This window comes from Poecile atricapillus, chromosome 26, assembly GCF_030490865.1.
Source record: "Poecile atricapillus isolate bPoeAtr1 chromosome 26, bPoeAtr1.hap1, whole genome shotgun sequence".
Lineage (NCBI taxonomy): Eukaryota > Metazoa > Chordata > Aves > Passeriformes > Paridae > Poecile > Poecile atricapillus.
In genome coordinates this window covers 662,390-684,846 of record NC_081274.1, presented here as the reverse complement: position 1 = coordinate 684,846, position 22,457 = coordinate 662,390, and the positions used below count along the sequence as shown (strand labels likewise).

The 22,457-nt window shown below is 50.3% G+C and overlaps 4 protein-coding genes across 8 annotated transcripts; 2 read left to right on the top strand and 2 right to left on the bottom strand.

Annotated features, from left to right (window-relative positions):
• Positions 1 to 1,653: 1,653 nt before the first annotated feature.
• LOC131588596 (HLA class II histocompatibility antigen, DR alpha chain-like) lies at positions 1,654 to 8,556 on the bottom strand. Its single transcript, XM_058857548.1, has 4 exons — positions 8,233 to 8,556; positions 5,757 to 6,008; positions 4,464 to 4,745; positions 1,654 to 1,864 (listed from the first exon to the last, which is right to left on the bottom strand). The coding sequence occupies exons 1-4, from the start codon at positions 8,303 to 8,305 to the stop codon at positions 1,710 to 1,712; spliced, it is 762 nt and encodes a 253-aa protein (XP_058713531.1). The 5' UTR covers positions 8,306 to 8,556; the 3' UTR covers positions 1,654 to 1,709.
• A 118-nt stretch (positions 8,557 to 8,674) lies between these two features.
• Positions 8,675 to 11,453, top strand: LOC131588579 (class II histocompatibility antigen, B-L beta chain-like). Its single transcript, XM_058857528.1, has 5 exons — positions 8,675 to 8,855; positions 9,347 to 9,616; positions 10,223 to 10,504; positions 11,074 to 11,180; positions 11,283 to 11,453. The coding sequence occupies exons 1-5, from the start codon at positions 8,690 to 8,692 to the stop codon at positions 11,289 to 11,291; spliced, it is 834 nt and encodes a 277-aa protein (XP_058713511.1). The 5' UTR covers positions 8,675 to 8,689; the 3' UTR covers positions 11,292 to 11,453.
• Positions 11,454 to 13,319: 1,866 nt separating this feature from the next.
• Positions 13,320 to 16,383, bottom strand: LOC131588597 (class II histocompatibility antigen, B-L beta chain-like). Its single transcript, XM_058857549.1, has 5 exons — positions 16,180 to 16,383; positions 15,431 to 15,700; positions 14,272 to 14,553; positions 13,598 to 13,704; positions 13,320 to 13,496 (listed from the first exon to the last, which is right to left on the bottom strand). Exons 1-5 carry the CDS (start codon positions 16,262 to 16,264, stop codon positions 13,488 to 13,490), a joined length of 753 nt encoding a protein of 250 aa, XP_058713532.1. The 5' UTR covers positions 16,265 to 16,383; the 3' UTR covers positions 13,320 to 13,487.
• Positions 16,384 to 19,378: 2,995 nt separating this feature from the next.
• On the top strand, positions 19,379 to 22,102 carry LOC131588562 (uncharacterized). 5 transcript variants are annotated; one of them, XR_009279611.1, is made up of 3 exons: positions 19,379 to 21,331; positions 21,492 to 21,525; positions 21,561 to 21,728. XR_009279611.1 is itself a non-coding variant. In XM_058857501.1 (3 exons), exons 1-3 carry the CDS (start codon positions 20,641 to 20,643, stop codon positions 21,734 to 21,736), a joined length of 948 nt encoding a protein of 315 aa, XP_058713484.1. In that variant the 5' UTR covers positions 19,385 to 20,640; the 3' UTR covers positions 21,737 to 22,102. The 5 variants fall into 5 exon arrangements, 3 of the variants coding, with proteins under 3 accessions (XP_058713484.1, XP_058713487.1, XP_058713485.1); XR_009279610.1 differs by having other exon boundaries at positions 19,379 to 21,366; XM_058857501.1 differs by having other exon boundaries at positions 19,385 to 20,976; positions 21,011 to 21,331; positions 21,446 to 22,102.
• The last annotated feature ends 355 nt before the right edge of the window (positions 22,103 to 22,457 follow it).

Sequence of the window (22,457 nt, the reverse complement as noted above, 5' to 3'; positions counted from 1 at the left end):
TTTAAGGGAATTTTGGGGGATTTGGGGTGGATTTTAAGGGAATTTGGGGGGATTTTAGGGGGAGTTTGGAGAGGAATTTTGGGTGGAATTTTAAGGGAATTTTGGGGGAATTTTAAGGGGATTTTGGGGGAATTCCAGGGAAAATTTCAAGGAATTTCAAGGGGATTTGGGGTTGGATTGGGGGGCAATTCCCAGGATTTGGGGTTGGATTTGGGGGAAATTCCCAGGATTTGGGGCTGGATTTGGGGGGAATTCCCAGGATTTGGGGCTGGATTTGGGGGAAATTCCCAGGATTTGGGGCTGGATTTGGGGGGAATTCCCAGGATTTGGGGCTGGATTTGGGGGAAATTCCCAGGATTTGGGGTTGGATTTGGGGGGAATTCCCAGGATTTGGGGTTGGATTTGGGAGCAATTCCATGGGATTTGGGGCTGGATTTTGGGGTTGGATTTGGGGCTGGATTTGGGGGCAATTCCCTGGATTTGGGGTTGGATTTGGGGGCAATTCCCAGGATTTGGGGCTGGATTTGGGGGGAATTCCCAGGATTTAGGGCTGGATTTGGGGGCAATTCCCAGGATTTGGGGCTGGATTTGGGGGAAATTCCCAGGATTTGGGGTTGGATTTGGGGGAAATTCCCAGGATTTGGGGCTGGATTTGGGGGCAATTCCCAGGATTTGGGGCTGGATTTGGGGGGAAATTCCCAGGATTTGGGGCTGGATTTGGGGGGGACAATTCCCTGGATTTGGGGTTGGATTTGGGGGGGACTTCCCAGGATTTGGGGTTGAATTTGGGGGCAATTCCCAGGATTTGGGGCTGGATTTGGGGGAAATTCCCAGGATTTGGGGCTGGATTTGGGGGGGACTTCCCAGGATTTGGGGTTGAATTTGGGGGGAATTCCCAGGATTTGGGGTTGAATTTGGGGGGAATTCCCAGGATTTGGGGCTGGATTTGGGGGGAATTCCCAGGATTTGGGGCTGGATTTGGGGCTGGATTTGGGGGGAAATTCCCAGGATTTGGGGTTGAATTTGGGGGCAATTCCCAGGATTTGGGGCTGGATTTGGGGGGACAATTCCCAGGATTTGGGGCTGGATTTTAGGGGGAATTCCCAGGATTTGGGGTTGGATTTGAGGCTGATTTGGGAGAGGATTTGGGGCTGGATCTGGGAACAATTCCCGGGAATTCAGAGCAGGATCTGGGAACAATTCCTGGGATTTAGGGCTGGATCTGGGGACGTTTCCCAGGATTTGGGGCTGGATTTGGGGTTGAATTTGGGGGAAATTCCCGGGATTTGGGGCTGCATTTGGGGTTGAATTTGGGGGCAATTCCCAGGATTTGGGGCTGGATTTGGGGGGAATTCCCAGGATTTGGGGCTGGATTTGGGGTTGGATTTGGGGGCAATTCCCAGGATTTGGGGCTGGATTTGGGGGCAATTCCTGGGATTTGGGGCCGGATTTGGGGTTGGATTTGGGGCTGGATCTGCTAACAATTCCAGGAATTCAGGGCAGGAACTGGGGACGATTCCCGGGAATTCCGAGCTGGATCTGGGAACAGTTCCGGGAATTCAGAGCAGGATCTGGGGACAATTCCTGGGATTTGGGGGCAATTCCAGGAATTCAGAGCAGGATCTGGGAACAATCCCCAGGAATTCAGGGCAGGATCCGGGAACAATTCCAGGAATTCAGGGCAGGATCCGGGGCCGTTTCCCGGGAATTCAGAGCGTTCCGCGCTCCACGCGGGCGCGGCCGAGCTTCATCCCGCGGATGATGAGGACGGTGCCGGCGGCGATGCCGACGATGCCGACGGCCAAGCCCAGGGCGCAGATCGCCGTCTCCGTGGCCTCGGACGCCGGCGCCGGGATCTGGGGCTCTGGGAAAAGTGGGAATTCCAGGGAGATCCCAAAACCTTCCTCATCCTCGTCTTCATCCCGAAAACCCCTGAGTTCTTCCTCATCCCGAATTCTCGTCCCAAATCCTCATCCCGAATTCTTCCTTATTCCAAATCCTTCCATGTCCCAAATCCTCATCCCAAATTCTTGCTCTTCCTCTTCTTCCTCATCCCAAATTCCTTCTTCATCCCAAATCCTCATCCCAAATTCTTCCTCTTCTTCCTCATCCCAAATTCTTCCTCTTCCTTTTCTTCCTCATCCCAAATCCTTCATCCCAAATTCTTCCTCTTCCCGAATTATTTCCCATCCCAAATCCTCATTCCAAATTCTTCCTCTTCTTCCTCATCCCAAATTCTTCTTCATCCCAAATTCTTCCTCTTCCCAAATTATTTCCCATCCCAAATCCTTCCTCCCGAATTCTTCCTCTTCTTCCTCATCCCAAATCCTTCCTCATCCCAAATTCCTTCTTCATCCCAAATCCTCATCCTGAATTCTTCCTCTTCCTCCTCATCCCAAATTTTTCCTCTTCCCAAATTATTTCCTATCCTAAATCCTCGTCCCGAATTCTTCCTCTTCTTCCTCATCCCAAATCCTCATCCCAAATTTTTCCTCATCCCAAATTATTTCCCATCCCAAATCCTCATTCCAAATCTTCCTCTTCTTCCTCATCCCAAATTCTTCCTCGTCCCAAATCCTCATCCCAAATTCTTCCTCATCCCAAATTCTTCCTCTTCTTCTTCATCCCAAATTCTTTCTTCATCCCAAATCTTTCCTCATCCCAAATCCTCATCCCAAATTCTTCCTCTTCTTCCTCATCTCTCCCAAATAAATAAAAATAACCCCAAAAATTCCCAAAAACCCCCAAAAATTTCCCAAAAAAATAAAAAAAAAATTCCCAAAAAATTCCCAAAATTCCCAAAAATTCCCAGTTTTCCCCGGATTCTCATCCCAGTGCGTCACGCTGGCCTCGGCCAACCCCTCGTGCTCCACCTGGCAGCTCTAATAACCCAAATCCCAAAAAAATCCCAAAAAATCCCAAATAAATCCCAAAAAAATCCCCAGAAAACAAAAAAAATTCCCAAAAATTCCCAAAAAATTCCCCAAAAAATTCCAAAAAAATAAAAAAAAATTCCAAAAATTCCCAAAAATTCCCAATTTTCCCCGGATCCTCATCCCAATGCGCCACGCTGGCCTCGGCCAACCCGTCGTGCTCCACCTGGCAGTCGTAATAATCCAAATCCCAAAAAAATCCAAAAGAATCCCCAAAAAAATCCCAAAAAAGTTCCCAAAAAAATCCAAAAAAATTCCCCAAAAAAATCCCAAAAAATCACAAAAAATTCCCAAAAAATCCAAAAAAATTCCCCAAAAAATAAAAAAAAATTCTCCAATAATACCCAAAAAAATCCCAAAAAACTCCAAAAAAAATCCCAAAAACTCCCAAAAAAACCCAAAAAAATCCCCAGAAAACCCAAAAAAAATTCCTAAAAATTCCAAAAAAATCACAAAAAATTCCCAAAAAATCCCCAAGAATTCCCAAAAATATATTAAAAAAAAAAATTCCAATCATACCTAAAAAAATCCCAAAAAATTCCAAAAAAATCCCAAAAAATCTAAAAAAAATCCCAAAAATCCCAAAAAAATTTAAAAAAAAAAAAAAAATCCCAAAATTCCCCAAAATTCCCACTTTTCCCCGGATTCTCACCCCAGTGCACCACGCTGGCCTCGGCCAACCCCTCGTGCTCCACCTGCCAGCTCTAATAACCCAAATCCCAAAAAAATCCCAAAAATCCCCAGAAAACCAAAAAAAATTCCAAAAAAATTCCCAAAAAATTCCCAAAAAAAATCCCATAAAAATTCCCAAAAAAATCCCAAAAAATCTCCCAAATAAATAAAGAAAAAACCCCACAAAAAATCCAAAAAAATCCAAAAAAAATCCCCAAAAAATCCCAAAAATCCCCAAAAATTTCCCAAAAAAATCCCAAAAATTCCCAAAAAATTCCCAAAATTCCCAAAATTCCCACTTTTCCCCGGATCCTCAGCCCAGTGCACCACGCTGGCCTCGGCCAACCCCTCGTGCTCCACCTGCCAGCTCTAATAACCCAAATCCCAAAAAAATCCCAAAAAATCCTCAGAAAACCCAAAAAAAATCCTAAAAAAATTCAAAAAAATACCAAAAATCCCCAGAAAACCAAAAAAAATTCCCAAAAATTCCCAAAAATCCCCCCCAAAAATCCCAAAAAAATTTAAAAAAAAAAAATCCCCAAAAATCTCCCAAATAAATAAAGAAAAAACCCCACAAAAAATCCCAAAAAATCCAAAAAAATCCCCAAAAAATCCCAAAAAAATCCCAAAAAAATCCCCAGAAAACAAAAAAAAAATTCCAAAAAATTCCCAAAAAATCACAAAAAATTCCAAAAAAATAAAAAAAAATCCCAAAAAAATCCCAAAAAATCCCAAAAAATCCTTTAAAAAATCCCCAAAAAATCCCAAAAAAACCCAAAAATTTCCCCAAAAAATCCAAAAAAATTCCCCAAAATTCCCAAAATTCCCAAGAATTCCCACTTTTCCCCGGATCCTCACCCCAATGCGCCACGCTGGGTTCACTCAACCCCTCGTGCTCCACCTGGCAGTCGTAATAATCCCCGGGCTGGGGGATGAAGGGCAGGTAGGAGAATTTCCGGAATGTGTTATCCCGATCCGGATAAAAGGGAGTCTCCAACACCCCTTGGAATTCCGGGATCCCGTTCCGGAGCCATCGGAGCCGCAGCACCGGAGGCCAGAACTTGGAGACGCAGCAGATGAGGATGTTGGGATCGCCCAATTCCACGGCGTGTTTGGGGAAGAGCGCCACTTCTGGAGGAACTGGGAATGGGTTCATTGGGAATGGTTAATTGGGAATGGTTAATTGGGGATTGTTAATTGGGGATTGTTAATTGGGGATAATTGGGAATGGTTTATTGGGGATAATTGGGAATGGTTTATTGGGGATAATTGGGAATGGTTTATTGGGAATGGTGGGAATGGTTTGGAATGGTTTGTTTGGGAATGGTTAATTGGGAATGGTTTATTGGGAATGGTTTATTGGGAATGGTTTATTTGGGATAATTGGGAATGGTTAATTGGGAATGGTTTATTGGGAATGGTTTATTTGGGATAATTGGGAATGGTTAATTGGGAATAGTGGGAATGGTTTAGAATGGTTTGTTTGGGAATGGTTAATTGGGAATGGTTAATTGGGGATTATTGGGAATGATTTATTGGGAATGGTTTATTTGGAATGGTTTATTTGGGATAATTGGGAATGATTAATTGGGAATGGTTTATTGGAAATGGTTTATTTGGGATAATTGGGAGTGGTTAATTGGGAATAGTGGGAAAGGTTAATTTGGGATAATTGGGGATTATTGGGAATGGTTTATTGGGAATGTTGGAAATGGTTTGGAATGGTTTATTTGGGAATGGTTAATTTGGAATGGTTTATTTGGGATAATTGGGAATGATTAATTGGGAATGGTTTATTGGGAATTATTTATTGGGAATACTTTGGGACACACTGGGAAGGGAGGAGAATCCCAGTGGGAATGGCTTGGGAATGATTGACTGGAATGATTGGGAATTGGGGATAATTGGGAATAATTGGGAATAATTGGGAATAATTGGGAATAATTGGGAATAATTGGGAATTGGGAGGGGTTGGGGCGGATTCAGCCAAAATCCGGATCGGATCCAGCCGGGATTGGGGTGAAATCCCCAGGAATTGCACCAAAACCCTTGGAATTACACTAAAAAATCCCAAATTTCCCCCAAATCCCTCTGGAATTCCCTCCCAAAATAAAAACCCCTCCTCTTCCTCCTCCTCCCGCTCTCCGTTACCGCTGGGAATCCGGGAATTGTTGTAAGCGGCCATGGAATTTTCCAGGTTCTGTTTGTCGATGGCGATGTTCTGGAGCGCTCCCTGAGCCTCGAAACTGGTGAATTCCTGGAATTCCGGGAGCCTCCAAACGGTTTCCTCGTTTTCCACGTGGAAAATTTCGTCGCCGTCGAAGTCGAACATGAACTCGGAGCTGTCGATCCCGGAATCCAGGGATTTCTGGTAGAATTCCGTCTGGGTGATGGTGTGGCGCACTGGGAATGGGGAATTGGAAAGGGGAATTAGGAATTTCTGCTCAAAATCCTGGAAAATTTAGGAATTTATGCTTAAAAACCTGGGAAAATTAAAGATTTCTGCTCAAAATCCTGAGATTTTGGTGATTTTTCCTTAAAATCCTGGGAAATTTGGGAATTTCTGCTCAAAATCCTGGGAAGTTCAGAGATTTCTGCTCAAAAACCTGGGAAATTTAGGAATTTCTGCTCAAAATCTTTGGAAAATTAAAGAGTTTGGCTCAAAATCATTGCAAAATTCAAGATTTCTGCTCAAAATCCTGAGATTTTGGTGATTTTTCCTTAAAATCCTGGGAAATTCAGGCATTTCTGCTCAAAATCCCAGGAAGTTTGGGAATTTCTGCTCAAAATCTTGAGAAATTTTGGAATTTCTACCCAAAACCCTTGGAAATTGGGAATTTCTGCTCAAAATCCCAGGAAAATTGGGTATTTATGCTTAAAATCCTTGGAAAATTAAAGATTTCTGCTCCAAATCTTGAGAAATATGGGAATTTCTGCTAAAAAATCTGGGAAATTTGGGGATTTCTCCTTAAAATCCTGGGAAATTTGAGATTTCTGCTCAAAATCCTGGGAAGTTTGGAGATTTCTACTTAAAATCCTGGAAAATTAGAAATTTCTGCTCAAAATCCTGAAAAATTTGGTGATTTCTCCTTATAGTCCTGGGAAATTTGGGGATTTTGGTTCAAAATCCCAGGAAACTTGGGATATTTTGCTTAAAATCCCAGGAAATTAAAGATTTTGGCTCAAAATCCTGGGAAATTGGGAATTTATGCTCAAAATCCTGGGAAATTGGGGATTTCTACTCAAAATCCTTGGAAACTGGGGGCTTCTGATCAAAATCCTTGGAAATTTGGGGATTTCTGCTTAAAATCCCAGGAAAATTAAAGATTTTGGCTCAAAATCCTTGGAAAATTAAAGATTTCTGCTCAAAATCCTGAGAATTTGGTGGTTTATGCTCAAAATCCTGGAAAATTTAGGAATTTATGCTTAAAATCCTTGGAAAATTAAAGATTTCTGCTCAAAATCCTGAGATTTTGGTGATTTCTCCTTAAAATCCTTGGAGAATTGGGAATTTCTGCTCAAAATCCTGGGAAATTTTGGGATTTCTGCTCAAAATCCTTGGAAAATTAAAGATTTCTGCTCCAAATCTTGAGAAATTTGGGAATTTCTGCTCAAAAATTTGGGAAAATTGGGGATTTCTGCTCAAAATCCCTGGGAAAAAGGGGGTTGGGGACACAGAAACTCCAAAAATCCTGGGAAATTGGGATTTAAGACTCCCAGACCCCCAAAATCCCGGGATCAGGAGAATTCAGGAGGATCCACACCCCAAAATCCTGGAAAAAGAGGAAGTTTGGGCTCGCCCAGCCCCAAAATTCCAGGGAAAAGAGGATGTGAAAACACCAAGTTCCCCAAATTTTGGGAATGGGGGGGTTGGGAACGCCCAGACCCCAAAAATCCGGGAAAAAAGGGGATTTAGGCACTTCCAGAGCCTGAAAATCCTGGAAATTTTTAGTTTGGGAACACCCAAACCCTCAAAATCCTGGGAAAAAACAGAATTTAGGAATGCCCAGATCAACAAATTTTGGGTACAGGGGGGTTTGGACTCAAAAAATCCTGGAAAATAGGAATTTAGGCATTTCCAGAGCCCCAAAATTGTGGAAAAAAGAGGAATTTGGGCAATTCCAGAGCCTGAAAATCCCGGGAAAAGAAAATGTGGGAATTCCCAGTTCCCCAAATTTTGGGTACAGGGGGGTTTGGACACTCCCAGAGCCCCAAAATAAAAGGAAAAGAGGATTTTGGGCACCGAAATTCTGTAAAAATCCTGGAAATTGGGATTTGGGTACTCACAGAGCCCCAAAATCCTGGGAAAAAAAAGGGATTTGGGAATTTTCACATCCTGAAATTTTATGTACAGGGGGGTTTGGAGAATCCGCCCTCCCAAAATCTTTGGAATGGGTGGGTTTGGGAAATCCCTGCACCCCAAAAATGCTGGAAAAAGAAGAATTCGACCACACCCAAACCCCAAAAACTCGGAAAAGGAGGAAAAACCCAAAAAAATCACAAAGTTGGGACAAATCCTTTCCCGAAAAATCCCCAAAAATATCCCAAAAAAATCATCCCCACATTCCCGAAAATCCAAAGAACCCCAAATCCCAACCCAGACCCTCCAAGACCCCCCAAACCCCACCTTCGACCCCCCAAATTCCGGGCAGGGTCAGAAGCAGCAGCAGCAGGCGGGGGAGGATCGGGGATCCATCCATGGCTCCAGAAATTCCCGGGAATTCGGGAACGGTCGCTGCTGCTCCCACAAAAGCGGCGGCGAAATGGGGGGACCGGCAGTGGGGGCGAAGCACCCCAAAAAGCTCTCAGCCAATGAGAGAGAAGCGTCGCTTCCGCGTCATCGGTTGCCGGGTAGAGCCTTCAAAAAATGAGCCCTCATAAAAAATTCGGACCAATCAGAGAGCGGAGAGCTGGTGACTCATTGGTTGCTGGGTAGAGCTTCAGGTAAAACGTACCCCAAACAGAACGGGCCAATCAGACCGCGCAAAAAAAACTTCAGCCAATGAAAAAAAGGGAAAAACCAAGCCCAGCCTATCAAAGCGCGCCCGAAAATCACGGCCGACCAATCAGAGCGCGCGGGGTTAATGACCTGGAGTGGATGGGGAGCGGCGCTCCCAGTCCAGAGACGATCCTTGGTAGCCCGCGACCCCTGCCCGGCGCTGGCCATGGGGCGTGTGGCGGCTTGGGGGGCCCTACTGGTGCCACTGGTGCTGCTGGCAGCGGCCCCGGCTGCGGGCGAGGAGCTCTCGGGTGAGCGGGGCCGGGGGGGCGGGACGCGCTGTCCCGGGGGGAGAAGGGGGAAAATGGGGCGCTGCGAGCCCCGAGGTGAAGGGGGAAAAGGAGGGGACTCCCCGAAAGATGAGCGGGAGGGGCTGAGGGATGGCGGAGGGGGAGGGAGGGGAGGGAGAGGAGGGAGAGAGGGGGAAAAGGGGAGGGGAGACCCCAAAACTGAGCGGGAGGGGGCTGAGCTTTGGGAGAATTGGGTTCAAACGGTGGAGAAAAGGGAAAAAAGGGAGAAGGGGAGCCCCAAAGTGATTTGGGGCGCGTCTGGAAATGGCGGCGGGAGGGGATGCGGAAGGGGAAATGGCAGAAGGGCGGGGAGGAGGAGGAAGCGGCAGCGCGGGCAGGAGGGGCCCAGGGCGGGCGTGGGGCTCGGGGGGTGCGGAGCGCGGATCCGGGGCGGCTCCCGGAGCTCTGGGGGTGCTGGGGGGCTGTTCCTGAGCTGTGTCCGGCACATCCAGCGGTGTTCCAGGAGTTGGGTAAGTATGAGTGTCACTTCCTGAACGGCACCGAGCGGGTGAGGTTCGTGGCTAGGACCATCTACAACCGGGAGCAGTACACGCACTTCGACAGCGGTGTGGGGCTGTTCGTGGGGGACACCCCCTTTGGGGAGAAGGTGGCCAAGTACTGGAACGGCAAACCGGAAATACTGGAGCACGCTCGAACTGCGGTGGACTGGCTGTGCCGGCACAACTACCGGGTGGACAGCCCATTCACCGTGGAGCGCCGAGGTGAGCGTGGGGCAGAGCGCGTCCCCTCGGGCCCTGCCCTGCCAATGTCCCTGGAGCCCCTCAAAACCTCCCTGGCAATCGGCCCGGAGCCCTCGGCCCTCCCTGTGCCCATTCCCGGGGCCTCCTGTCCCTCCCAGTCCCTCCCAGTTTCTCCCAGTGCCTCCACAGTCCCTCCCAGTGCCACCACAGTCCCTTCAACTCCTTCCCAGTCCATTCCCAGTTCATTCCCAGTTCATTCTCACTTCACTCCAACACCTCCACCCTCTCCAGGTTCCCCCGAATCCATTCCCAGTCCCTCCCACAGCCCCGCGCTTCATTCCCAGTTCATCCCAGTGCCACCACAATCCCTCCAAATCCTTTCCAGTCCATTCCCAGTCAATCCCCAGAGCAATCTCACTTCACTCCTAGACGTCCTCCTTCTCTCACAGTGACACCTCATCCATTCCCAGTTCATCCCAGTCCATTCCCAGACCCTCCCAGTCCATTCCAGTGCAACTACAACCCCTCTCCCCTCTCTCCCAGTCCCTCCCAGTCCATTCCCAGTGTCTCTCCCCTCTCTCCCAGTTGTCCCCAGTCCATTCCCAGGGTCTCTCCCCTCTCTCCCAGAGCCCCCCAGCGTTTCCATCTCGCTGGTGCCCTCGAGCTCGCAGCCCGGGCCCGGCCGCCTGCTCTGCTCCGTGATGGATTTCTACCCTGCCGAGATCCAGGTGCGCTGGTTCCAGGGCCAGCAGGAGCTCTCGGAGCACGTGGTGGCCACTGACGTGGTGGCCAACGGCGACTGGAGCCAGCAGCTGCTGGTGCTGCTGGAAACGCCCCCCCGGCGCGGGGCCACCTACACGTGCCAGGTGGAGCACGTCAGCCTGGAGCAGCCCCTGAGGCGGAGCTGGGGTACGGGCCAGACACTGGGGGGGCCGGGAGAGGCACTGGGAGCGACTGGGAGGCAGTTGGAGATGGGCCGGGGTGAAGTGGGAGAGGGGCTGGGGGGTCCCGAAGGGCTGGGAAGGGCTCGGGAGGGTGTCGGGGAGGGTGGGATGGGGGTGCGGGGGTGCTGCTGGGCGCTGGGAGGGAGTTTGGGGGTGCTGGGTGGGAGTGGGAGGGATTGGAGGGAGGCGGGAGGGGCTGGGAGGAGATCGGGGATTGGAGAGCGGGGATTGGGATGAGGTTGGCTGTGCTGGGAAGGGACTGGGAGGGCTGTGGGTGAGTCGTGCTGGGGCTGGGAAGGGACTGGGAGAGGGTTTGGGGGTCCCGGGTTGGTGGGGGGAGCAGCTGGGAGGGGTGTGCGGGATGGTGAGAGGGACGGGAGGGGCTTTGGTGGGTCCTGGGGAGGCTGGGAAGGGACTGGGAAGAGATTTTGAGGGCTCCTGGGTGGGCTGGGGGTGAAGAAAAGGATGTTTGGAGCGTCTCGGGATGTCCGTGGGAGGTTTTTGGGGGTCTCCTGACCCCCTGGGACCCCCCAGAGATGCCGCCGGACGCCGGGCGCAGCAAGATGCTGACGGGGATCGGGGGCTTCGTGCTGGGCTTCGTCTTCCTGGCGCTGGGGCTCGGCTTCTACGTGCGCAAGAAGGTGAGGGGGGGTGCCGGGGGTGGTGTCCCGCCGTCCCCCGGAGCGTGTGCGCTCCCCCCGGGTCCCCCCAGCCCTTTGTCACCCCCTTTTCTCTGCCCACAGAGCTCCTGAGCCGCCGGCGGCCGCAGCCCCTCCCCGTGGCCTCGGGCCCGCCCGGGACCCCCCGCTCCGTCCCCGCGCTGATTTTGGGGGGTCCTGTGTCCCCCCTGCCCAGCCCCGCTGCCGCTCTGGCCCCGCCCGCCTGCTCCCAGTGCTCCCAATAAAGCTTCCCAGTTGGATGCGGGGCCCTTGCTGGCGGCGCTGGGGAGGGACTCGGGGGGCAGAAGGGGCCCGGCCGGGATGGGCAAAGGGGACCCCCGGCTGTCCCCGCCGTGTCCCCCCGCTCTGGGGGCCTCGGGAGGCGCCTGAAGCCCAGCCCGGCACCCGGGGAAGCCCAAAAGGCGCCGGGAGCCCCCGAAGCCGCCGGGGGCGTTTGGGGAATGATTTGGGAGGGGGCGAGCGGAGGGGGTCGGGCCCAGAGCCCAGCGCTGCCCCAGCCCGAAGCGGGCCGGCTCCATCCCGGCTGCGGGGGGCGGAGGGATCGGGAACCGGGGGAGGAGGAGGAGGAGGATGAAGGAGGCAAAGGAAGAGCGAAGAAGAGGAAAAGGACGGAGAGAGGAAGAAGAGAAGCAGTAAAAGCAGGAAATGGATGGAGGAAGAGGAGGAAGAGGAAGAGCTGCAGCAGAACCCCGCGGTTTCATCTCTCCCCATCCCCTGAAAGGACCCCTGGGACCCCCGAAATCCCTCTGGATCATCCCCCGGAACCCCGATCGGGCCAGGGAAGGGAAACCCCCAAAACCTCAAGACGGAGAGATCAGAGAGGGGGAAAATCCCGGGTGGATTTTTGGGCCGGATCGCGGTGATTTGGGGGCTTTTAGGGACACAAAACCCGCGGAGATTTCCAGAGCGCGACCTGGGCAGGAGGAAAATCCCCAGGGCAAGGCGATCCCACCTGGATTTTCCCTCAAAAACCGGGATTTGTCATTCCCAAAGTCCAGGAGGGGCGGCAAACCCAGCCCAGAACAAAAACCAAACCCACATTTTCTTGGGAATTCCGGAGTGAGGATCGGGAATTGACGGGAGGAGGAGGCAGAGGAGGAAGAGGAGGAGGAAGAGGAATAAGAGGAGGAGGAAGAGGAAGAAAAGAAGGAGGAGGGGGAAGAGTCGGGGTGGGTGTCCGGCGGTGCCGCGAGTGGCCCGAGTGCGGGCCGAGCTCCGTGCGCTGCTGCAGCTGCATCCCCCGCGGGAGCCCCCGCGCTGGATCATCCCCGGGGAGCCGCGGGGCGCAGAGCCCCGCTCGGGGGGATCCCCGCTGCCTGCGGGAGGCCTCGCAGGGATTTCCTTCCCGGCCGGGCCGCCCTTTGCCCAGGGATCTGGGCCGGTGCCCGGCCCCAGCCAGGAAGCCTCGCTGCCATTTGCTGGGCCCCGCGCGGCTGCGGCCGACAGCGACAGAGCGCCCTGGGTGCCATCGGCCACCCCTCAGCCCATTGCTGGCCACCCCTCAGCCCATTGCTGGCCACCCCTCAGCCCATTGCTGGCCACACCTCAGCCCATTGCTGGCCACCCCTCAGCCCATTGCTGGCCACCCCTCAGCCCATTGCTGGCCACCCCTCAGCCCATTGCTGGCCACACCTCAGCCCATTGCTGGCCACACCTCAGCCCATTGCTGGCCACCCCTCAGCCCATTGCTGGCCACACCTCAGCCCATTGCTGGCCACACCTCAGCTCCCCGCACCCCAAACTTGACCCCACCCACCCCCCAAAAATCCCCACCCTTGGGTTGGGGCGTGTTGGAAAAATCTGAGCCAATCAGCATCGAGCGTTGAGGCGGTGCAGCCAATGAGAGCGCGGGGCGTTTGGCGCCTCATCGGTTGCCGGGTAGAGCCTGTGGGAAATGGCTCCCCAAAAGTTCGTCCAACCCTTCTTCTTCCGCCTCCTCCTCCTCTTCCTCCTCCTCCTCCTCCTCCTCCCCCGGTTCCCGATCCCTCCGCATCCCGCGCTCGGAGCTGGGATGGAGCCGCGGTTCCCCATTGCCGATCCCGGCCGGACCCCTTCGGCCCCCCCGAGTCCCTCCCCAGCGCCGCCAGCAAGGGCCCCGCATCCAACTGGGAAGCTTTATTGGGAGCACTGGGAGCAGGCGGGCGGGGCCAGAGCGGCAGCGGGGCTGGGCAGGGGGGACACAGGACCCCCCCAAAATCAGCGCGGGGACGGAGCGGGGGGTCCCGGGCGGGCCCGAGGCCACGGGGAGGGGCTGCGGCCGCCGGCGGCTCAGGAGCTCTGTGGGCAGAGAAAAGGGGGTGACAAAGGGCTGGGGGGACCCGGGGGGAGCGCACACGCTCCGGGGGACGGCGGGACACCACCCCCGGCACCCCCCTCACCTTCTTGCGCACGTAGAAGCCGAGCCCCAGCGCCAGGAAGACGAAGCCCAGCACGAAGCCCCCGATCCCCGTCAGCATCTTGCTGCGCCCGGCGTCCGGCGGCATCTCTGGGGGGTCCCAGGGGGTCAGGAGACCCCCAAAAACCTCGCACGGACACCCCGACACTCTCCAAACACCCTTTTCTTCACCCCCAGCACACCCAGGAGCCCCCGAAATCTCCTCCCGCTCCCTTCCAGTCTCCCCAGGACCCACCAAAGCCCCTCCTGTCCCTCTCACCATCCCGCACACCCCTCCCAGCTGCTCCCCCACCAACCCGGGACCCCCAAACCCTCTCCCACTCCCTTCCCAGCCCCAGCACCACTCACCCACAGCCCTCCCAGTCCCTTCCCAGCACAGCCAACCTCATCCCAATCCCCGCTCTCCAATCCCCGATCTCCTCCCAGCCCCTCCCGCCTCCCTCCAATCCCTCCCACTCCCACCCAGCACCCCCAAACTCCCTCCCAGCGCCCAGCAGCACCCCCGCACCCCCATCCCACCCTCCCCGACACCCTCCCGAGCCCTTCCCAGCCCTTCGGGACCCCCCAGCCCCTCTCCCACTTCACCCCGGCCCATCTCCAACTGCCTCCCAGTCGCTCCCAGTGCCTCTCCCGGCCCCCCCAGTGCCTGGCCCGTACCCCAGCTCCGCCTCAGGGGCTGCTCCAGGCTGACGTGCTCCACCTGGCACGTGTAGGTGGCCCCGCGCCGGGGGGGCGTTTCCAGCAGCACCAGCAGCTGCTGGCTCCAGTCGCCGTTGGCCACCACGTCAGTGGCCACCACGTGCTCCGAGAGCTCCTGCTGGCCCTGGAACCAGCGCACCTGGATCTCGGCAGGGTAGAAATCCATCACGGAGCAGAGCAGGCGGCCGGGCCCGGGCTGCGAGCTCGAGGGCACCAGCGAGATGGAAACGCTGGGGGGCTCTGGGAGAGAGGGGAGAGACACTGGGAATGGACTGGGGGCAACTGGGAGAGAGGGGAGAGACACTGGGAATGGACTGGGGGCAACTGGGAGAGAGGGGAGAGACACTGGGAATGGACTGGGATGAACTGGGAATGGATGCGGTGTCACTGTGAGAGAAGCAGGACCTCTTGAATTGAAGTGAGTTTTCTCTGGGAATAGACTGGGAATGGATTGGAAGGAGTTGGAGGGTTTGTGGTGGCACTGGGATGAACTGGGAATGAAGCGCGCGGCATTGGGAGGGACTGGGAATGGACTGTGAGAGACCGGGAATGGATTCGGGGGAACCTGGAGATGATCGTGGTCTTAGAGTGAAGTGAGAATGAACTGGGAATGAATTCGGAATGGACCCGAAAGGAACTGGGAACGGATTGTGAAGGATTTAGAGGGACTGTGGTGGCACTGGGAGGGACTGGGAGTGGACTGGGAAGGGGTTTTTGGGACTGTGGTGACATTAGGATGGACTGTGGTGGTACTGGGAGGGGCTGTGGTGGCACTGGGAGGGACTGTGGTGGCACTGGGATGAACTGGGAATGAAGCGCGCGGCACTGGGAGGCCGAGTCCGGCGCGGGGCGCTCGGCGCTGAGGATCTGCCCGGCAACAGATGAGTCATCAGAGACACGCGCGCTGATTGGCTGGAGAGCGGGAGCAGAACGCGCGGCCCAGATGGAGATGCGGGGGGCACTGGGAGATACTGGGCGGGACTGGGAGGGCCAGGAGGCGCCGGGGATGGGCACAGGGAGGGCCGAGGGCTCGGGGCCGATTGCCAGGGAGGTTTTGAGGGGCTCCAGGGACATTGGCAGGGCAGGGCCTGAGGGGACACGCTCTTCCCCCCCTCACCTCGGTGCTCCACGCTGTACGGAGTGACCCCCAGGTAGTTGTTTCGGCAGTAACTGTCCACCGCAGTCCGATAGTACTCCAGTGTTTCTGGTTGGCTGTTCCAGTGGTTGGCCAGCTTCTCCCCACGCGGGGTGTCCCCCACGAACAGCCCCACATCGCTGTCGAAGTGCACGTACTGCACCCGGTTGTAAATGAACCTGTCCACGAACCTCACTTGCTCGGTGCCATTTATGAAGTGACATTCCGTCTTACCCAACTCCTGGAACACCCCTGGATGTGCCGGACACAGCTCGGGGGAGCCACCCCAGAGCTCCGGGAGCCGCCCCGGATCCGCGCTCCGCACCCCCCGAGACCCACACCCGCCCTGGGCCCCTCCTGCCCGCGCTGCCGCCTCCTCCTCCCCGCCCTTCTGCCATTTCCCCTTCCGCATCCCCTCCCGCCGCCATTTCCAGACGCGCCCCAAATCACTTTGGGACTCCCCTTCCCCTTTTTTTCCCTTTTCTCCATCTTTTGAACCCAATTCCTCCAAAGCCCAGCCCCCTCCCGCTCAGTTTTGGGGTCTCCCCTCCCCTTTTCCCCACTTTCCCCCTCTCTACCTCCCCTCCCTCCCCCTCCGCCATCCCTCAGCCCCTCCCGCTCATCTTTCGGGGAGTCCCCTCCTTTTCCCCCTTCACCTCGGGGCTCGCAGCGCCCCATTTTCCCCCTTCTCCCCCCGGGCCAGCGCGTCCCGCCCCCCCGGCCCCGCTCACCCGAGAGCTCCTCGCCCGCAGCCGGGGCCGCTGCCAGCAGCACCAGTGGCACCAGTAGGGCCCCCCAAGCCGCCACACGCCCCATGGCCAGCGCCGGGCAGGGGTCGCGGGCTACCAAGAAGCGGCTCTGGGCTGGGAGCGCCGCTCCGGAGCAGGGCGGGCTCAGCAGCGCCGCGCGCTCTCATTGGCTGAGAGCACTTTTGGGGAGCCATTTCCCACAGGCTCTACCCGGCAACCGATGAGGCGCCAAACGCCCCGCGCTCTCATTGGCTGCACCGCCTCAACGCTCGATGCTGATTGGCTCAGATTTTTCCAACACGCCCCAACCCAAGGATGGGGATTTTTGGGGGGTGGGTGGGGGCAAGTTTGGGGTGCGGGGAGCTGAGGTGTGGCCAGCAATGGGCTGAGGGGTGGCCAGCAATGGGCTGAGGGGTGGCCGATGGCACCCAGGGCGCTCTGTCGCTGTCGGGCGCAGCCGCGCGGGGCCCAGCAAATGGCAGCGAGGCTTCCTGGCTGGGGCCGGGCACCGGCCCAGATCCCTGGGCAAAGGGTGGCCCGGCCGGGAAGGAAATCCCTGCGAGGCCTCCCGCAGGCAGCGGGGATCCCCCCGAGCGGGGCTCTGCGCCCCGCGGCTCCCCGGGGATGATCCAGCGCGGGGGCTCCCGCGGGGGATGGAGCTGCAGCAGCGCACGGAGCTCGGCCCGCACTCGGGCCACTCGCGGCACCGCCGGACACCCACCCCGACTCTTCCTCCTCCTCCTCCTCCTTTTCTTCCTCTTCCTCCTCCTCTTATTCCCCCTCCTCTTCCTCTTCCTCCCGTCAATTCCCGATCCTCACTCCGGAATTCCCAAGAAAATGTGGGTTGGTTTTTTGCCCTGGGCTGTGTTTGCCGCTCCTCCTGGACTTTGGGAATGACAAATCCCGGTTTTTGAGGGAAAATCCAGGTGGGATCGCCTTGCCCTGGGAGGTTCCTCCTGCTCAGGTCCCGCTCTGGAAATCTCCGCGGGTTTTGTGTCCCTAAAAGGCCCCAAATCACCGCGATCCTGCCCAAAAATCCACCCGGGATTTTCCCCCTCTCTGATCTCTCCGTTTTGGGGTTCTGGGGGCTTCCCTTCCCTGGCCCGATCGGGGTTCCGGGGGATGATCCAGAGGGATTTTGGGGGTCCCAGGGGTCCTTTCAGGGGATGGGGGAGGGGAAACCGCGGGGTTCTGCTGCTGCTCTTCCTCTTCCTCCTCTTCCTCCATCCATTTCCTGCTTTTGCTGCTTCTCTTCTTCCTCTCTCCGTCCTCTTCCTCTTCTTCGCGCTTCCTTCTTCTTCCTCCTCCTCCTCCTCCTCCTCTTGGTTCGGTCCCGGTGCCCCCTCCGCGCCCCCTCCCCAAATTCCCGAAATTCCCAAATTCCCCCCCTCGGTTCCCCCTGGGAGCGCCGGGATTTGCTGATCTGCCCGGTAACTGATGAGTCATCGGCTCCGCGGTCTCTGATTGGCTGATTTTTTTCCCGGGTCCTTTTTGCTTTGGGGCGGAATTCCCTGTAAGGGGATGATCCCAAATATTCCCAAAATTTGGGAATTTCGACTTTTCCCACCCCCTGGAATTGGTTTAGGAACTCGGGATGATTCCAAATATTCCCAAAATTCATGAATTTGACTTTTCCCACCCCTCTGGAAGCTCAAGACAATCCCAAAGATTCCCAAAATTTGGGAATTCGACTTTTCCCATCCCTTGGGAGCTCAAAATGATCCCAAATATTCCCAAAATTCGGGGATTTGACTTTTCCCACCCCCCCTTTGGAAGCTCAAGATGATTCCAAATATTCTCAAATTTTGGGAATTTCAGCTTTTCCCAACCCTTGAGAGCTCAAAATGATCCCAAATATTCCCAAAATTCGGGAATTTTGACTTTTCCCATCCCCTGAAATGGGTCTGGAATTTGGGATGATCCCAAATGTTCCCAAAATTCGGGAATTTGGTCTTTTCCCATCCCTTGAGAGCTCAAAACGATCCCAAATATTCCCAAAATTCGGGAATTTCGCTTTTCTCCCCGCCTGGAAACGCAAAAAGATCCCAAATATTCCCAAAATTCGGGATTTTGACTTTTCCCACCCCCTGGAAACCCAAAAAGATCCCAAATATTCCCAAAATTTGGGAATTTTGACTTTTCCCACCCACTGAAATGGGTCTGGAATTTGGGATGATCCCGAATATTCCCAAAATTTGGGAATTTGGCCTTTCCCAGCCATTTTGGAAGCCCAAAAATATCCCAAATATTCCCAAAATTCAGGAATTTCGCCTTTTCCCAACCCTTGGGAGCTCAAAATGATCCCAAATATTCCCAAAATTTGGGAATTTCAGCTTTTCCCAATCCCTGGAATTGGTTTGGGAGCTCAGAACGATCCCAAATATTCCCAAAATTTGGGAATTCCGGCCCGGATCCGTCAGAATCAGCGGGAAAATCGAGTTTTCAACTGGAATAATATTTTCTTTATTTACACTTTTCCAAGAATTCCAAAGGATTTTTTTTTTGTGTTTTTTGTGTTTTTTCCATCGTTTTTTTGGAATTTTTTTGGGGAATTTTTTTCCTTTTTTTTTGGTTTTTTTTCTGTTTTTTTTTTGTAGGAAAACCCAAAAAACTGGAAAAAAAAAAACAACAAAAAACCACCACGAATTCTAAAAGGGCTACGAGGAGAGGGGGGAAAAATGGGAAAGGAGGAGGAGGAAAAATGGGGGAAAAAGGAAAAAAATCGGGAAAAAAAATTCCCAAGAAAAGGAAAAAAAATGGAGAAAAAAAGGGGAAAAATTGAAAAAAAATTGGGGAAAATTTGGAAAAAAATGGGGAAAAATTTGAAATAAAATGAGAAAAAATTGGAAATAAAACTGGAGGAAAATTGGAAATAAAATTGGGGAAAATGGAAAAAAAAATGGGAAAAAATTTGGAAAAAAATGGGGAAAAATGAAAAAAAATTGCAGAAAAATTGAAAAAAAATGGGGAAAATTTTTTAATAAAATGGGGAAAAATGAAAAAAAAATTGGGGAGAAATTTTGAAAAAAACTGGAAAAATTAAAAAAAAAAGGGAAAAAAAATCAGGAAAAATTTAAAATAAAATTGGGAAAAAATCAAGAAAAAATTGGGAAAAATTGAGAAAAAAATTGGGGAAAATTAAGAAAAAAATGGGGAAAAATTAAAAGAAAATCGGGAAAAATTTGAAAAAAAAATGGGAAAAATTAAAAATAAAATAGGGAAAAATTTAAAATAAAATGGGGAAAAATTTGAAATAAAATGGGAAAAAATTAAAATAAAATTTGGGAAAAATTTAAGGAAAAAATTGGGGAAAATTTAAGAAAAAATCGGGAAAAATTAAAAAAAAATTCGGGAAAAATTAAGTTTAGAAAATCAGGAATGAAAAGAAATCAAATTCCAAGATAAAAAATTCCCAACCCCTCCCCCTTTTCCCGGGATTTTTTTTTTTTCCTGGAAAAGTTGGAATTTTCCCGAGGTTTTTTTTTTTTTTCCCCTCCCCCCACAACATTCCCAGTAAATAAATTAATTCCAAATTTCTTGGGGAAAAAAGGGAATTTTTCCGGGTTTTTTTGGGGAAAAAAAGGGAATTTTGTCTTTTTTTTTGGGAAAAAATCCCAAAATTTTTTGGGTTTATTTTGAGAAAAAAAAAGGAATTTTTCCAGGTTTTTTGGGGAAAAAAAAGGGAATTTTTCCTTCTTTTTTTTGAGGAAAAATAAGAATTTTGTCCTTTTTTGGGGGGGAAAAACCCCAAAATTTTTCAGGTTTGTTTTGAGAAAAAAAAAAGGGAATTTTTCCAGGTTTTGTCTGGGAAAAAAGGGAATTTTCGCAGGGTTTTTTGGGAAAAAAAGGGAAATTTTCCGATTTTGAGAAAAAAAAGGCGAATTTTTTCTTTTTCTTTGAGAAAATAAAAAAGGAATTTTTTGGATTTATTTTGAGAAAAGAAGGGAATTTTTCCAGCTTTTTTGGGAAAAAAAAAGGAATTTTTTGAGGGTTTTTTTGGGGCAAAAAAAGAAAAGTTTTTACTTTTTGGGGGAGGATAAAAAGCAAATTTTTCCTTTTTTTTTTTGACGAAAAAATGAGAATTTTTACAGTTTTCTGGGGGAAAAAAAGGTGAAAATTCCCCCAAAATATCCCAAATATTTTATTTTTCTTTTCCTTTTTTTCCCCCTTTCCCTCCAAATTGGTGGAATTTTTTCCAATTTTTCCCGATTTTTTTGGCATAAAAAAAAAATTATTTTAAGGATTTTTATTTAATTTATTTCCTTTCCTTTCCCTGTTTTTTTTTGGGAATTTTTTTTCCTTAAAAAAACCTCATTTGGATTCAAAATTCCCATTTTTCCTTGGAAAAAAAATTCCAGGAAAAAAAAAAACAACCAAAAAACCCCAAAACCACCCAAAAAAATTCCCCAAAACACCCAAAAAAACCCGGGAAAAAAAACAGGAATGGGAAAAATCCCAAATATTCCCAGAAAAATCTGGGAATTCTTCCCAGTTCCTCGAAATCCATTCAGGGGAAGGAAAAATTGGGAATTTTCCAATTTTTTTTTCCTTTTTATTCCCAAGTTTTTCTCGTTTTTTCCACTTTTTTTTGTCCTTTGGGAATTTTTCCAGGAATTTCCCGGAGTTTTTTTTTCCCAGGTTTTTTTTTTCCCAAAGTTTTTCCAGGATTTTTTTTCTCTTCTTTGTTCCCAAAATTCCTCATTTTTCCAAGATTTTTCCTGGAATTTTTCCCAGAATTTTTCCTGGAATTTTTCCAAGGTTTTCCCAGAATTTTTCCAAGTTTTTTCTGGAATTTTCCCAAGATGTTTCCAAGTTTTTTTCCGGAATTTTCCCAGGGTTTTTCCTCGAATTTTTCCCGGAATTTTTCCAAAATTTTTCCAAGATTTTTCCCAGAATTTTTCCGAAGTTTTTCCTGCAGTTTTTCCAAGGTTTTTCCTGGAATTTTTCCCGGAATTTTTCCAGGGTTTTCCCAGAATTTTTCCAAGTTTTTTCTGGAATTTTCCCAAAATGTTTCCAAGTTTTTTTTCCCGAATTTTTCCAAGATTTTTCCTGGAATTTTTCCTGGAATTTTTCCAAGGTTTTTCCAAGATTTTTCCTGAAATTTTCCCGAAGTTTTTCCTGGAATTTTTCCAAGGTTTTTCCCAGAATTTTTCCCAGAATTTTTCCAAGGTTTTCCCCGAATTTTTCCAAGATTTTTCTGGAATTTTCCCAAGGTTTTTCCTGGAATTTTTCCCTGAATTTTTCCAAGGTTTTTCCAAGACTTTTCCTGGATTTTTCCCCAATATTTTTCAAAGCTTTTTCCTGGAATTTTCCCAGAATTTTTCTGAAGTTTTTTCCTGGAATTGTCCCAGAATTTTTCCAAGGTTTTTCCGGGAATTTTCTCCTGGAATTTTCCCATTTCCGGTCGTTTCCTCCACAAATTTTTCCTTTTTTGAATTCCAACTCTTCGTTTTTCCAGCGTTCTTTTCCAGGATTTTTTTCCTCTTCTTCTCTCCAGGAATTTTTTCTTTTCCATGGAATTTTCAGTGGAATTTTTTGATCTTAAAATTCCCAATTTTTTATTTTATTTTCCATTTTTTTCTTCTTTATTTTCCCATTTTTTCCCCAATTTTCTTTTTTTTCCCAATATTTTTTCCTGATTTATTTTTCCAATTTTTTCCCCCCAATTTTTTTTCTGATTTTCTTTTTTCCCAAATTTTTTTCTCCCAAATTTTTTTTCCCCCAAATTCTTTTTCCTCCCAATTTTTTTTTCCCATTTTTTTTTCCTGGGAATTTTTTTTTCTGGGAATTTTTTTCTTCTGGGAATTTTTTTTCCCGATTTTTTTTTCTCCAAATTTTTTTTCTGGGATTTTTTTTGTGGGAATTTTTTTTGTTCTGGGAATTTTTTTTTCCAAGAATTTTCTTTTTCCACATTTTTTTTTCTCCCATTTTTTTTCCCCGGGAATTTTTTTTTCTGGGAATTTTTTTTTCTGGGAATTTTTCTTGTTCTGGGAATTTTTTTTTCTGGGATTTTTTTCCCAGGGAATTTTTTTTTTCCAGGAATTTTCTTTTCCCTGTTTTTTTCCAAACTCCCAATTTTTTTTTTCCTGTGAATTTTTTTTTCTGGGATTTTTTTTTTCTGGGATTTTTTTTCCCTCTGAAAAATTTTCTTTTTCTGGGATTTTTTTTCCCCATTTTTTTCCCCATTTTTTCTGGGAATTTTTTCTCCAGAATTTATTTTTCCACACTTTTTTCCAAAAACTTTTCCTCCAGGATTTTTT